Below are 16,212 nucleotides of genomic sequence, written 5' to 3'. Positions count from 1 at the left end.
CTTGACAACTGCAGTACTTCTTCCATAAAGGTGTTTATGTTAACATTTTCATTTTCATAATCAGCAGTTAAATGAGGGGAAAATACATTTATTGAGCTGGCCACATACTTTGTCCCCACCCCCATTTTCAACTGTATTGAACCAAGATCTGGAAAATGAGGAACAAATGGGGATTTGCTGCTTTCTTCCATGATGGCAAATTGACTTTTTATTATATTTTTGGTTGTATTCTACCTTAAGCTCTATTAACTTTTCAACATCTTTCACAATTTTCTGACATATGTGGCAAAAGCTTAACGCATAATAAAAACAACCTGCAGCAGTCTTACGCCCAACTTGAAGCTGCACCATGCCACCAACCAGACACCACCTTGGTTCACTTTCTGCTGTGGCTTAAGTTGCCTCTGACTGATGCTGTGGCCAACACCACTGTGGCTCTTGCTTAGCTGGGATTTCGGAGTTATATTTATCCCGTGTAAACCCCCCTGGCGAATGGCAAACTGAAGATCTGATTTCACTTATCTGTCACCCGCCTCACCCCTCTGCTTGAGCCTGGTCAACACCACTCAATCACTCACTGCTGCCCAGAGCCACACAGAAATGAATACTGATGGCAGTCATCAACATGATCGGATGAATACCTGCACTTAACACATAATATTAAGGTGACTTTATCTTAGCTCCTACTTATTTTCTAATAAAAAATGAATAAACAGGTGCGTACAAGAGTAAAGACACATCAGTTCGAACTTCACATTTCAGCAAGTGGACATTTTTATTGTGAACACTGATGCATATAATGAAAGGAAACATATTAGCTACAGCGCAGTGAGGAAAATTACTATGCATGAATTATACAGAAGATCATTTAGTGATACAGAGCTGCGTTGTTTAGTTAGGAATGCAAAGTCAGGCTTTGAAAGGGAACAAAATGGTAACACAAACTGAAGAGTGAAATCATTATGGAAGTCAGGTTTATATATTTGAAGCTGATACAGTATTAAATTGGAATTTACCAAAACAGGTGATGAATATTTTAAAGAAAACATTTTTGGATTTTTTTTTTTTTAAAAACCCTTAAACGTAATGGAGCACCTTTCTACTAGTCTCCACATACACATTTTAAATTTTAAAAATGTCTATTGCGCAAGTGTCCATTTCACAACCGAGCAGGGGTGTGGCCAAGTACAAGTTTAAACAAAAAAAAAAAGTCCTCTACATCAGTAATATGGCCTCCGTGGATTATTCTGTGGAAACAAAAAAGAAACACTAGATTAGCACATGACCCCGTTGAGAACTACTGAACCATGAGCATGGATTTCTACATGCTATAACACATGCACATCAGCTAAGACAAACAACAACAATACTCAGTATATTGCTACAACAAACAGTGAACAGTATGAAGCTGGTTTTACCAGTGGGTTGGGCCTGAAGCGGTAAGCAAGCATCATCCTTTTTCTAAAAGCGTCATATTCATCATCATTTTTTGTGAGCTCGGCTGGACGGTCGACTCCAAACCCTCCTCCGTTCACAGCGGTAACTCCCCTAGAGCGAAGACAGAGACAAATATAGGCCTTTTTTTCAAATTCAGAGAAATTTTGAAAAAGCATTTAAAAACACGGGTAATAATGAAATTAATAAGTGAATTCGTGTTTCATGTTTCCGGTATTGTGCATGTTGCCTCACGGTCACACTAAGGAAGCCATTGTTCAAGCCGTTAATAACACCTGCACTGTTCCTACTATGACAAGTCAAAATGTCTGCTGTGAAAAAGGCCTGTTCAGGTGTAAATGCCAACAAAAGACCCGCGACGGCACACAGTGATCTACTTACAGAGCTAGACTGTCGTGAGATAGTAAAAATCTATGTTCACATTGTGCAAACAAACTTGATTTCAGACATTAAACAACTGTTTGAAAAGAACACTTGTGTCTGCTGTGTGCTCCGCTCTGCACTTTGTCTTGTTGACTTTGCCATTATTTCAGGGAACTAGACAGTGATGTTGCCTCACTTAGCAGCATGGAAATAAAGATTTTTAGTCATTTAGTCACTCACAAATATATGCTGAATGATTAAGAAAACTCTAGTGCTCTAAATCTAGTGATTTTATTTTTCAAAACTATAATAGACTGTTTTTATGCTGGTCATGTTGCAAAAGATTGAAAAATCTGATGTGACAGTGTGATCACATGAGATACGATGAAAACCTTAAAAAGAGCCACATGCTGCCTTTAGTCTATGCGTGCCCTGTTTAAACTATAGGCATACAGCTTAATTTGAATTGGAGGGGCAGACAAGTGGTATTGTACAAAAATCTATGATTGTTGTAGTGGCTCTACTTTGTATTTATACCTACAGTAGTACATAGAGAGGTTAAACAAGTACATATCATGACATAAAGGCACAAAGGTTAAAGTACATTTTATTATGACTGTGACTGAAAGACAAAATGCACTGAAGATGAACGCTCACTTGTTGACGGGAGCCTTGATGCCCTGTCCTTCACTGCCAAGGCCTTCCCCTTCCTTCCAGCCCATCTTCATAAGCATTCGGAAACCAAGGTTCTCCACCGTCAACTTAAACTCTTTGTACTCTGAGTAGTCTGGGTCCCGGCCCTCCTGCAAATCAAGAAGTCACACCATTTCACTTTCTCCACTTTCTACAATTTATTTTAAAAAAATGATTATCTTTTCATGTGTCAACTAGGAACGTTTCAGAATAAAATTTGCTGTAGAGACCATAACACACAGGACGGTGTTGTAAAATATCACGCAGGTATGTTCAACTGAAAATAACTGTTAAGCAATTTAAAAGGAGACTAAGCTTATAATCCTGAGCGAGTCTGTCACGTGCACAGACAGAAGAGAGAAGAGGAGGGTGGGGAGATTATTGATTACTAACTTATCATATGTGAAGCATGATTTCCTCCATTATTTGATGGATTAAACTGGAGAAGAATGGCCACTGCCTATGAGCTGAGTCAGCTCAGTACAGCAGGGTCAATGTGTCTCCACATTACTCCACACTGGCCTTCACTAAATACAATCTGCAAAAACGGCAAGTACTAATCAGGTTTTTTTCCCCCAGAAAGGCTTTTCATTTACCTTTACACTCAAATGGTTTTCTGTGTGGCATTAAACAATTATCATCTTGAGTCTTATGTGACTCTTGACTCTGGCAGTGAATTTGCTTTACATTATGACTCTCTATTGACATACGGTGCCGTTTTTCATCTTATGGAGAGGGATTTAAAAATGTGGCTTCCACATTGCCAACAGTGCCAAATGAAGTTAAAATTACTTTCAAACAATGGCAATTACAGTCTCCTCCTGGGGATCACTCAGGAGGAGCTAGAGGAATTTGCAGGGAAATGTGACGTCTGGGTTGCTCTGCTGGTTGTAACCACCGTGCCCCTGACCTGGATAAGCAGCTTGAAAACAGAGGCATGGATGAATGATTACAATCCTGTTTACAGACATTTCCATTTGACCCTGATCCTACTAAATTGTGTACGGCCTTTCTGTAGACTAGCAGACATTTAATAGCCATTATCCGCTACAAGTAACACTTAGGAGAATGAAACAAGTTTCTTCTGTACTCTGAAGAGATCCGGCAGAGAGGTGGTGAAATTGAATTTTCTCCGAATCAAAAACTGACCTTGAGTGCCTTGAAGGTCTCCATGAACTTTTCCAGCTCCTCTGGGGGCAGGAAGTCACCAATAAAATGTTTCCCTTTACCCATTTCTGTCAGAGATTCTGCCCACTCTGGAAAAGTGCATAAAAGAATGTTTTTTCTACTGTAACATTTGATAATTTTACTTGGATAAGAGCTAATTATAAAGCATCAACAGCTGCTAGTACTGCAAAGGAACGTTTTCCATACGGATGGTCAACCTTACCTCGGGTCTTCTCCATCTCCATCTTTCGGAATCGGTGTTCCCAGGTGCCTGCCTGCTGGTCCACCTCTTCATCACTGTCATATTCTTGTTGGTGCTCTCTTATGGCCTTCTCCCACATCATCTGCATCTCTGCCATTGCACGCTTGTGCTTCATGATCATATCATACATCTCCTGCATCTACAGAGTGAACAGCACACACAGACACACAAAGTGAGCAACACAATTCAATAATCCTGAATTTCTGGTGTGATTGAGTTATCAGATGTTAATTCCATGTAATGAACATATTGAGTTGGCATTGTCATACCTCTTGTTGTTCTTTGAGTTGTTTCTTCTGGTCCTCAGATAGTTCTGTCACTCCTACCAGACCAAGAGGCTTCCCCTTCTTATAACCAAGACCTCTCAGCTCCTGGGCTGAAATAAGCATCACCACAATCACAAATATTTATCAATCAATTATTAGATTGAACAAAACAGAAAATTAAAAGTGTGATTTAAAAATTATGGCTATTTAAAAAGTGATATTTTGAGTATTTTTTATTAATATGTATATTGATAACTGTACCAATTCCTTAGTAATAATGATAATATCTTTTATGACCCCTTCAAAGCTGCATATTGGTATTAGCATGGATGGTTTGGAGAACATACAATGGTATCAGCTCAAAAACATACTTCCTTCTAAAAGGATGCCCCATGTTTAAGTTTTATATCAGTTATTTTCATGCCCCATAAGAACAAACAAGAGGCATATGTGCACATGTTTACGACATGTAAACCACAGCTTCATGTACCAGAGAGGGAGGGTGTGTTGGGGTCTGGGACATTAATCTCCTGAGGAACGATGATGGGAGGAATGGGCAACTCGACTTTGTCATCCTCAGACCCCCATCTGCTCTTCCTCTTCCGTTTGACAGGTGGAGTTTCTGCCTCCTGAACGTGGGGGACAGAAGTAAGGTTCAGCGGTGCAGAGAATCCTGCTAACGGCGGTGCAGCTGGTCGCTGAAGGTCTGTCCTCGACTCTGCTGCCGGAGGTGATGAGCTCCGAGAGGCTGCGGCACGATACTCCCGTAATCTCTCTTTGTAGAAGCGGTGGGCTGGATTTTGGTGGTCACATAAAAAGCTGAAGGACAGACAGTAGATATGTCGTGTGAGGTGAATGACACAGCAAAAACTACCCAAGTGTAAAGATATGGAAACACAATTACATATGCAGTGACTGACCTGAAGGCAGGATTGTCTCGGTTGCGCTCAGCAGCGATGGCTTCCATGTCGGGTCCACCCTCCGCCACAAACCGGGCCAGCTTCTCAGCCATCAGCTGGGTTTCCACGTCCACTGGGGGGGAGACTTTAAGCAGCCTATCAGTACTGGGACTCAATTCATATTCTACTACTGTACCGTACTCAACTGGCCCTCACACACCATCAGTCTAGAGCCAATAGGGGATAAGAAGAGGAAGGAGGAGCAAGGGGACAGGGGTGGTGAATAGGGAACTGTATGGATGTGAGGCTTTTCCTGTAAATAAATTAAAACTATGAAGCCCAGAGAGGCTCCACCACATACAGTATGCCTTCATTGTGAAACTTGTATTTGCATGTATAATATTAAGCATAATTCAAGACTAGACTCTATTGTCTACAGTAAAAATCCTTCAGTGATTAAATCAGGCAAAATTTGAAGTGCTCAAATGTCCAATCTAAAAACAAATATGGCTTATTAAAACACAAGAGAATAAGAGAAAATCTTAAGAAGTAATGACTTCTTTAGTCTTTCTTCCACTTACAAACTTCTGTCAATAACACAGTTTCAATCAAGTCAGACAATCATATGAGTACATTATTACATTTCAGTGACAAGGACAGTAAGGGATACTTCCACCCATGCAATCAGGTAAAAGTTTCCAGTTAACAGGGAAAGCTGAATTGGTCCTTTATTTGTGCTGTAGTGTGAGAAAACGCTATGAACGGCACAGTGACTCTAGCTGGTGACAGTACACTCGCTGCTGAGAATCACGATTTATCCAGCTGAAATGTCCAGTGCTGTATGACATCAGCAGTAAACAATGTATTCAAGTTCACCATAACTAGTCAGTTGTAGGTGAATCCTCTTACAGTTACCATACATGACACTATCCAAAGTGTCTGTGAGGGAAGGCTTTAAAGTACAGTATCCTGACTTGGGTGTGAATGTCTACACATGAATTAATTGCTGGTAAAATTCATCGTCATATCTGTAAATGTAGGGCTGCACACTTAATCTAATATTAATCTCAATCCCAATCTTGGTTTCCCACAATTAAATGAGCATGACCGACTGCGATGTTTACGTTATAAATGTGTGCTCTGCTCATAGAAATCTCCTCTGCATATCAAATCAAGTACTCCCTAATGTAACAGCTAAGCCGCAGGCGATCCAGAGTAGAAGAGTAACAGAGCAGCAGGCAGACAAAAGGACAACCAAGGCCAAGAGCCTGTCCCTAGAAAGCATCATTTATTTTAAGTATTTCATATTTAGGGCAAGTGATGGTAAGCAGGAACAAAACATATGCAGAAGTGCATGAAATTTGTCACCTCAATATCAATCAAAATAACAGAGACTGTCATTTTGGCCATAATCGTGCAGCCCTGCTATGGAATCATATTGTGATAACTGGTAACTATGATTGAAAGTGATGAAGCTATTAGTCGACTGGACATCTATTGGACCCAGTTAGGTTATTTCCTGTGAACTTTTATGAGTGAAATGCCATCTATAGGACATCTTCCCATGAGCTTACTATATTCTTTACATAGCAAATAGTTATTTAATGCTATATTAATGTTCTAAATCTCATATTTTTACTTTACATATTATGCTAATGAAGAAAGGTTGCATGATTTAGTTAAGGCATTACAGTGACTTAGACTCAAGGATCACCTCTCTGCGTTAACAAGAAGCTATTCTAGCCATTTCCAGTTTTTGAAGATTAATTTGCCCATTATGGTGATTACTCAAATTGCCCAGCATGCAACTCTCAACTACCAAGTTGAATTTTATCAACTAGGCCTATAGATGACATGTCAATCATAGAAGTTCATAGGAAACAACATTGCTGGGACTCAAATAGGTATTACCAGTAGATTAAGCACTGACATACTGCCTCCCCCCTTTCACAAATATATTTCAGTGTTTTTGAGAGGCAAGGTGAGACAAAGAAAACAGAGACAAAAGTCAGACTGTGAGAAGACGTAATCTTACCATTATCAGATGCATTCTCAGGTCTCAGTAAATCCTTTCTCATTTTTGCAACTCTGTTTTTGAAGTAGAGATACTCCATGCTGCTCTTATCATATAAAAATCTGAAAGGCAAGGATAATAGTTGAAACCAAAAGAGTCTGTAAATACCGTACATGTAAATAAATCTGGATGAGCTGCAATGTCCTTTAAACTTACGAAAAAACAGGATTGTCCTTGTAGTCTTCCCTGGCCTTTCTCTCTAGCTCAGGTCCTCCCTCCGCCACAAAGGAGGCCATCTTGTCAATAATGAGTCTGGTGTCTGTATCCTCTGGGGGAGAGACTAAGCAGGCTATGAGTACATTTACCCTGGATGCACTGAAATGTCCAAGCCATGGAGTTGTCCAGAGATACAGTGAAAAACACAGGCCCTGAATTACCTTTCATATCTAAGAATTTGGAGTAATCAGCCTCGTCTTCCTCATCTTCATCATCCGGAGAACAAAATACACTTGGCCTCTGGTTGAGAACTGGATTCTTCTTGGACTGTGCGTAGCTCTTGAACTGACTAAGCATGCTACTGACTCCAAGGCCAGGCCGTTTGCCAACAAGGATGCTCTTTTTTTGCTGTGCGCTTCCTCCTGGTGATGAAGTTGGGGTTGAGGGAGTTTTGGTATCCCTACTTGAACCTATAAAGAATATAAAACAGGTAACAATTAAAAAAAATTGTACAAGCCTTCAGGTACATGCTATTATTTTTGTGTTACACATGGTAAGGGTCTCAACCAGTGAATTTGGCAGGTAACCAACACGAGTAAGTAATGTGAGGAAATGTTCAAGGTCCCAGTTCTAAATCTGTTTCCCTGGGTCAGGATGTCCTCCCACAACCCCACAAAGTGCACAGCTGTCAGGGACCGATTGTAGACAGCCTGAAGCCTCTTTCTCTGTCTTTAACATGAACCACAACCATAAAGTCACAGCAATTATTCTGTGTTCCAGTGTACTTGTTGCTGTGCACTGTGTCACTATACAACAGCACAGTCATATATTATATGTGATAAGTACATGACAAAAACATGACAACTTTGGTCAGGACTGTGCTCAAGGTACTAACCAGACATATTGTTGGGTTTATCTTTTTGCATCTTCATGAACTGCTGTAAGAAGCTTCCATCATTCGCAAATTTGTTTGAGGAAGATCCTTGAAGACTGGGAGAACTATTGGGATCAGAAAAGACAAAATATATGTAATGATTCCAAGTCAATGTCACCGTACTTCCATGTGTAAACTCTTTGCATGACAGTATCAGGTCCATAACTATATTGTTACCTTGGAGGCAGGGGTTTGCTTGTGGGTTGCACATGATTTTTTGCTTGCTCTGCCATCCTGGCCTCAATCTCCTTCTTTTTCTGAGCTATCAGTTTCTCTTGACGGAGAATATTCATGTTTGTCTTGTTTTTCTGTGGCTGGACAAGCTTTGACTTCCATCCTCCTCTCCCTAAAACACAAAAAATAAAAGCAAAATACAATATTGATCATCAATAAGCTCGCTATAGAGCAGTGGAGCTGGTTGTTCATACAGCTCAAGTTACAATGACATGTTTTGATATGCATCCTATGAAAGTTGGGGTTCAACTTCTTAAAGGTAGATAAGTGCAGTATACTGATATATAATATTCCAACTTTCCACTGAAGCCCAGCAAACTAGAGAGCTTCAATAAATCAAACAACCAAAACAACTTTTTAAACTGCTGTTTTTATTTTGGAGTGGGAGAAAATGGCATCCATGTCATTAAATATGGATATTATAGGTTGCAAATCAAAGGCAAGTCTGGTGCTTGTTGAATTTTCTATATATATTTAGTATATCAAAATCAAATCGTCTTACTGATCACTGAGTACCTAGTTTAGCCTACTCGTCAGCTAGCTAGCTTAGCTTCCCTACATAAGCTAGGTTAGCTTGCTAACGTTAACGGCTTTACTGGATAACTTCAGTGTTTACAGCAGGCAGCTGCGACATATTTAGCGATAGCATATCAGTAAAATTCATATGGACTTACCTGCATCGCTGGACTCCATGATCGTGGCAGGAGGGAAAATATATTGCGAAAACAACGCCAACAGACTACAATGGGGCCTTAGCTGCTACCGTAGCTGGTAGCTGACTCCTGTCTGGTAAAAATAATACTTCCGCTAGTAGGTTTTCCAGAATAAAAGCATCATCTCTACCAATTACCACATACCACATCTATCTAGTATATATATATATATATATATATTGGGTATATACTGCATTTTTAGTCTGTACCACATATTAACAACTCTAGTAATTGTAATGCATTCAATATTCCAACATTTCCCCCCAAGTCCCTGAAATTACTTCTTGAGAGCTTTGCTATTGATACCACAGCATCATCTGACCCCAGTGTTGTCTACTATGACATCCCCAAAGGAAAACACTGAGAAAACATTAATACTGTACAGTTTCCCCCCAGTACTGTCCCACAAACAACATGTAATGTAATAAATACAATAGCCCTGCAATAAAACCAGGTCTTTGTGAAGTTTATGACACCATTAGTGCAGTGGAGTTGTACTGAATAGCATTATATAAAGAGATATTTCTAGTGGTTTGTCTCCATCATGTGTATGAATAGAAGTGGACAAAACATAACCAGAATGGCACCTTGCAGACGCAGTTTCAACTTCACTAAACTAAAATTGATTGCACCGGAGATTTATTGCAGGGGTAACATATTTGAATTGCACAAGATTTTACAGATGTACGTAATTAAAACATTCAACACCACACTAATAGCACTGTCCTGATTGCACTGCTGTCTCAGAATTGGTCTGATTCTTTTCAAACACTGGGATATTTAAATACAAGTCTTATGGAAAGTGCTGACATCCAATGGAAGAGCAAGTACAGAAAGACAATACAGTATCCAAATTAGTTGTAGTATTCTATATTACTTCTGTTCCGCATAATACACTGTCTGTGGCCTCTTCATTTCAAAAACATATATAATTATTATAATGAAACTAACTTTCGTCTGAATCAGCAATTTTGAATGTCACACATAGTTAAATCATGTTTTAATGTTACACTTTCTCGCTTTTATTTTATAGTAAATATCAAACCGGAAGTGTCCTCCTTGCTCATTTTGTCTAGCTGCCATGGTAACGTTACGTTGGCTCTCGTACATTTCCGTTTCCACCGTCTCTTTCACACAGCAAAAGTCAGGGTTTTTTTGTCCCTTGTAGCTTCCCGTCCGCACCGTACGAACTGGTCTCCTGCGTAGAAATGGCTGAAGCTCCCCCACGGCCCTGCCGGTTTTTTTGTCACCGGTGTTCAGCAGAGATTAGTCCGCGTTTACCGGTAAGGACCCACCAGACACATTCGCCTTCTTGAAGAATGTAAAATAATATTTGGGCTTGTTTTGGTTTCATGTATTTTTGGCGCACACCCAGTCACGTCGACTCACTGCTGCTGTTTAGCTACGCTAGTTAGCCATCCCCATAGGCAACAACGGTCCGGAGTGACAGTCAAGTGGTTGTAATTAAGTTGGATGGTACACTGGCGCTTTGATCTTGTGTTTTAGACATGTAATTTCAGCTGTGTCGCGGTGTGATGGCAGCTAGACAGAGCCCATCTTAACAGCTTGTCATGTCTCATAGTGGTGGCGTTAAACATCAGCAAGCAGGCTAACAGAAGAAAGGGAAGGTTCATTTTTTTAGAAACAGGTTTCGGTTCTGTCAGAGGTTTTGGGTTTGATTTATTGACCTCCAGTCAGCTGAAATATGGGGGGAAAAACCGTAACGTCGAAATTTCTCTCTCCCCCCATTATCCCCCCATGTTGGGTTATTGTGGTTGTAGCGCAAAGAGAAGTAAAACTTTCACAATATGTCTTCTATCCAGAGCCAGTCTCAGTCAGTCAACATTGCTGTTGTGGCAACAGCACGCTTGCCTGCCACAGCAGTCTGTTGTCAATCCATTCATGGGAAGCTTCTTGAATGTTACAGTAACAGTTACTTTATTGACAGTCAGTCAGCTGCTTACCTGTGTGACAGCTCAGGAGATCATATTTTCTAATTCTGAGTGCTCAAAATGTTTTATTCATATATGGAGGCTGCAGCTTGTGGTGCTGTTTAATTGTATTGTCTAATACCAAGACAGTACTATTTTTTCCCACATGTTTATATCAGTGATGGTGGACTAAATATTAGAAACACCTCTCAGTGTAATACAATACAATTCAACAGCAGCACAAGGCCTCCAAAATGGCTATAAACACTCTAAACTGTATGACCCCAATGAACTGTGTGTGTGATAGTTATGGTGTATACATACTAGATATTCACATCTGTATTTTCATTGTAGGACTACACCTGCCCTCGCTGTGAATCTGGCTTTATCGAGGAACTACCCGAGGAGAGAAGGTAAGGAGGATTATTGTGTGTCATGATGTTTAAGTGGATTTGTGAGTCTTAGCTTTTCACTGTTTTCACCACTGTGTTTGTGCAGTACTGAAAATGGGTCCGCATCCACGTCCTCCACCAGTGATCAGAGCCGCCCAGCTTTTGAGGTCAGTGTGACTTTTCAAATCGGCTGGTCCAGGAAAGCATTTTGCAGCCTGCGTAATGATTTGACATTGCCTCTTTCTTTTCTACTAGAACATGGATCACCAACATTTGTTCACTTTTCCCTCCGGGTACGGTCCGTTCGCCCTTGGGATTTTTGATGAAAACTTCGACCTTCGAACGCGACTACCCACAGAGGACAACCGAGAGACTGAAAACAGGAGAGAAAGGGAAATGGCATCACGGCAACGATACAGTGCGCGGCAACCACGGGGGCGACATGTTCCTCGACGTCAGGGTACGCGCCATGAAGGAGTGCCCACATTAGAGGGGTGAGATATTTTCAGCAGCAGAGTGTATGAGAGGTTGTTGTGGGACACGAGCATACGGGTAAAATGTTTGCTTCTTTTTGTGTGAGTTATACCTGCTTTACATGTTATGGTAGAAAATACATAAACAATACTATTCCTCGTTTTAGGATATGGTGGAGTGATGTTTTCACATTAATCTAAACATAATGCAGTAAAAATAACACAAGCTGATGTTATGCCTCATACCAAATGCATACTACTCATTTAAAAAGTATCAAAAAAACAAAATATCTAGTATTACTGGATCTTTGGATTTGGCTCACTATTTTTATAAATACAAAACAGCAGATATCCACCATTTGTTCAGTTTAGGTAAGAAGACAAGTTGAATTTCTCAGATTGATTCAGCAAATGCTTGTTGAAAGTGTTGGTTTTTTTTGGATACAGAATTATCCAGCAGCTAGTAAACGGAATCATAGCACCTACAGCCATGCCAAATATCGGGATGGGACCATGGTAAGTAAAAGAAACTGTGATGCATGTTTGTTTACTTGTTTCATATCACTAAGTAAAATGATGTTTTCCGTCTGAAATCTTCTTGTTTTGTTGACTACCTTCTTATCTTGCAGGGGTATGCTTCATTCCAATCCAATGGACTACGCCTGGGGCGCTAATGGTCTTGATGCTATCATTACACAGGTATAAAAAGTGTGTTGTTTTTTTTTTAAACATGAAAGTGGTGTTGAGATATAGTTTAGTTAGATATTGGAGAATATCTAAAAGCTCTTTGTTGAGGGTCTGCTGTTTTTCTCTCTCAGTTGTTGAACCAGTTTGAAAACACAGGTCCCCCGCCTGCAGACAGAGAAAGGATAAAGAGTTTACCCACCATCTCCATTACAGAGGAACATGTTGGTAAGTCCACGTGTCTCAGACTCACTTACAGTTTCTCACTCAGTTTTCCTTTTGGTCAGTGTTGTTGTTTGTACTGACTGCAAAGGGTTAGATAGGTTGTAATGACATATATGTCTCTATGAAAAGGCCCTTAGGCCAATTCAATAGAGTATTTTCTTCTAGAGATTATAGCTGACAATAATCTCTCTCTGAAATTGTTTTTGGCATTTTCCTTTAAGATTTCTATGCAGCTGATGCAGCTGACAAACATACACATACACACACACAGACAGTATGTCACTTTCTGTTCTTGCAGGTGCTGGTTTAGAGTGCCCTGTGTGCAAAGAAGACTACAGCGTTGAGGAGAATGTTAGACAACTGCCATGCAATCATTTGTTTCACAATGACTGTATAGTACCATGGCTGGAACAGGTATGTATATCTAACAAGGATGAACCAAACAGATCCACATGGTTGATATCAGAAGTTGACTTGACTTATCTGCTACAACAAGATTTGTCTGTGACCGTTTAAAAAAAAAAAATTCATACTCATTCTTATCGCAGCACGATGCAATCAAGTGAACTCAAAAACGACGCAAATAAACAACAGCTAGAAGATTCGGTTTAATTTATTGATAGTGACGATGTCTCAGTGAGCAAAAAGAGAAAAGAAGTGTTCTTCTGGTGCTCCTAGTTAAAGCTGCTAGGTTGACGAAGTACATTTGAACTTTCTGGGGGGTTTTTTTACATTTGAATGAGGAAAAGTTCTTTGCATAACTTTGCTTGGACACAGGCTGTGTTTTCTTATTGCTAAGCTGAGTTTTTACCTGAGCCTCATTTTTCTTTGTTTCCCACAGCATGACACGTGTCCTGTGTGCAGGAAGAGCCTTAGCGGACAGAACACAGCCACAGACCCACCGGGGTTATCAGGAATGAACTTCTCTCCCTCCTCCTCATCCTCTTCTTCCCCCAGCTCACCTAGCAATGAGAATGCTGCCAGCAACTCATAGATCTTCACCATCACCGCCACCTCACATCTGAAAAACCTCACAACAAGCGTCAAAACGAGACCCAACGGCTCCTCTCCACAGCTGAGACCAGGTCAGTCGTCTGTCTCAATTCAAGGGGACGACATGAGTCAAGGTGAACTCTGAATCTGTTACTGACTGTTAGTCATCATTCCTCCCCCTGTGCTGATCGGACGCTGGGTCCAGCTCCTGCTGCTATTGTTGCTGAGTATTTGAGGAGGTGAGACTGGGAAGTGTTGAAGGCGGATTCAGAGAGGATGTGAATAATAATAATGAAAGTGGGATTGTGACCAGAAGTGGAGCAGCGTTTGAGTCAGAGTGGACTGCTTTTTGATGGAGACATGTCTTTGCCACGAGGCCGGGACACATTTTATATTTAAAAGACGAAACGATCTTTTTTAAAAACATTTCCTGTGGTGGTGCAGAGTACATAGATGTGTAGATAGAGAACTCATTTTGAACAGTCAGCCACTGTACAGCTAATGGATCAAACTAAAACTTTGTGAAAAGGAAACTGAGTGTATGCATCTGATTTTTATTTATTTGCACCTTTTTGTTTTTTTTATTTTGCACAAAATTGATGTTGAGAATGTGAATTTGGGTAAACTACTGAAAAGAAAAAAAAGTATTTTTCACATTTTTGCATTGAATAAGTCTTTTAAGACTTGTTTTTTTTTTTTCTTTTTATTAGATTCTCTTTTTATTAAAGCTTGATCCAGTGTACTTGGTGTATCTTGACAAGGTAAAGATCCACACAGCTCAACAGTGGACACATTTTTATTCCTCAAGTGAAAAATTCGCAAACCTACTTATTTATTGAGACCTTGCCCAAGATACAAATTGAGCAATGCAAAAGGAAAAAGACTCATAAAAAAGGCATGGGATCATCTTACCTCTATGGAACTGACCAAAATGTGTTTCACAAAACAAGTGTTTATTATTTTATTTACTGATTTTTCGTACAGTCACAATAAAGTGCTAAAACAAATCAATTTGGAAGTTTTTGGTGATAATGTGCAGTTTCAAAATGTTATCCCACTTTGCAACAGTGTTAAATCTCACACATTTAATATTCCCAGTTGTTTTTAAATCAGGACAAAGACGACAGTTCTACCAAGGAGAGGAGGAGGAAGTAAACAGGACTTGGCCAGGACTGTCTCTTTGAACACATGGTAACCATGTTTTTACACACTGAACCTGTCATGTACTACTGATCAAGTGTTAAAGTGGCTGTTGGATCATAACAACTCTTGATTGCATCAGTGGCACTAAAGTCTACAGTGTCTTTAGGAACACACCCCCCCACCTTGGAAGTTTTCATGTTTTATTGCCTTACAACATTTAAATTAAATTAGATATAATATGGCCTTTCTGACTGATCGTTTCACGAAGGCCTTTCGGTGTCACCGTGAAGGCAGACTTGTACAAAGTTATCTAAGTTACTGACAAATACAAAATACTTGTTTGCGTATGCATTCGCCCCCTTTTGAAGGAAATATCTAAATCACCACTGGTTTTCGACTCATTAAAGCAGAAAAAGCACAGGTTGAATAGGTACCATTAATGATGGCTGCGTTCCATTGGGGCTCTGTTATAGTACGTGCTCACTCATTGGCATGGCACATGCAGAAATATGAGAACTTCCAAAATTCCAAATCAAAATTAATGTTGATTGAAATTAAGCCTTCAAGTACCTTTGTGCCACTTTTGTGGCAGTGTGCCAGTCTCGCATTTCGGTGATAAAAGTACTACAAAGACATACTCGTCAGACATTCACAGCGAGCCCAGGAAATGTATTGTGATAATGAACAAACAGGTGGTGGCTGAGTCACCAGACCAGCGACTGTGAGGTTTTCATATTCAAATAAACAGAAATAACAAATTGAATTTATATTCGCAATGGCCTGAAAGTTGCCAGTGTGAATAAATGAGGTGTTGCCACCTGCTGCAAATTCAAAACCTGTTAGGTTGGTTTTAATTTATTTGAATATGAGCTTTACAGAACAGAGGCTCTGGTTGTGGATTTCTGGCATCATTTGTTTTAACTGGGAAAGACATGAAGGTTAGGTGATTCTTAATTTTCTTCTCATTTATTTTTCCCAGATCAGGACCTTTTGTGTCTTTTGCTCCACACCAATACGGCCATCATTTAATCTTCCCTATATAGGTTAACACTCTTCGTTCTGATTAATGTGTAAACCCTTTTAGCTCCTGTGTCGTATTGTAACATGTTTCTGGGGCATTCACACCTCCGCTTCACCACTTGTCTGGAGTTTAAC

General features: G+C 40.0%; 2 protein-coding genes across 3 annotated transcripts; one reads left to right on the top strand and one right to left on the bottom strand.

The window, feature by feature from the left end:
• Window positions 1–769: 769 nt before the first annotated feature.
• sugp1 (SURP and G patch domain containing 1) lies at window positions 770–9,277 on the bottom strand. 2 transcript variants are annotated; one of them, XM_070845527.1, is made up of 14 exons: window positions 9,178–9,277; window positions 8,447–8,615; window positions 8,231–8,334; window positions 7,557–7,805; window positions 7,336–7,468; window positions 7,141–7,241; window positions 5,127–5,250; window positions 4,697–5,025; window positions 4,210–4,316; window positions 3,902–4,079; window positions 3,661–3,767; window positions 2,476–2,621; window positions 1,419–1,548; window positions 770–1,247 (listed from the first exon to the last, which is right to left on the bottom strand). In XM_070845527.1, the coding sequence occupies exons 1-14, from the start codon at window positions 9,194–9,196 to the stop codon at window positions 1,221–1,223; spliced, it is 1,923 nt and encodes a 640-aa protein (XP_070701628.1). In that variant the 5' UTR covers window positions 9,197–9,277; the 3' UTR covers window positions 770–1,220. The 2 variants fall into 2 exon arrangements, with proteins under 2 accessions (XP_070701628.1, XP_070701629.1); XM_070845528.1 differs by having other exon boundaries at window positions 7,336–7,459.
• A 1,120-nt stretch (window positions 9,278–10,397) lies between these two features.
• rnf126 (ring finger protein 126) lies at window positions 10,398–14,925 on the top strand. Its single transcript, XM_070845085.1, has 9 exons — window positions 10,398–10,499; window positions 11,502–11,560; window positions 11,646–11,706; window positions 11,795–12,033; window positions 12,460–12,528; window positions 12,642–12,711; window positions 12,831–12,924; window positions 13,220–13,335; window positions 13,763–14,925. Exons 1-9 carry the CDS (start codon window positions 10,425–10,427, stop codon window positions 13,913–13,915), a joined length of 936 nt encoding a protein of 311 aa, XP_070701186.1. The 5' UTR covers window positions 10,398–10,424; the 3' UTR covers window positions 13,916–14,925.
• The last annotated feature ends 1,287 nt before the right edge of the window (window positions 14,926–16,212 follow it).

This window comes from Pempheris klunzingeri, chromosome 15 (assembly GCF_042242105.1).
Source record: "Pempheris klunzingeri isolate RE-2024b chromosome 15, fPemKlu1.hap1, whole genome shotgun sequence".
Lineage (NCBI taxonomy): Eukaryota > Metazoa > Chordata > Actinopteri > Acropomatiformes > Pempheridae > Pempheris > Pempheris klunzingeri.
Note: the sequence above shows the minus strand (reverse complement) of the source record. Positions and strands in the feature narration are given on the sequence as shown.

Excerpts from the sequence above, each read along its gene's own strand:
- sugp1 (XM_070845527.1), bottom strand. Across the intron at positions 8,335-8,446 it reads AGCAAACCCCTGCCTCCAAG|TTCTCCCAGTCTTCAAGGAT; the intron begins GTAACAATATAG and ends TGATCCCAATAG. Across the intron at positions 4,080-4,209 it reads AACTCAAAGAACAACAAGAG|ATGCAGGAGATGTATGATAT; the intron begins GTATGACAATGC and ends TTCACTCTGTAG.
- rnf126 (XM_070845085.1), top strand. The coding sequence starts at position 10,425 with ATGGCTGAAGCTCCCCCACGGCCCTGCCGGTTTTTTTGTCACCGGTGT. Across the intron at positions 10,500-11,501 it reads AGATTAGTCCGCGTTTACCG|GACTACACCTGCCCTCGCTG; the intron begins GTAAGGACCCAC and ends TTTTCATTGTAG. Across the intron at positions 12,925-13,219 it reads CATTACAGAGGAACATGTTG|GTGCTGGTTTAGAGTGCCCT; the intron begins GTAAGTCCACGT and ends CTGTTCTTGCAG.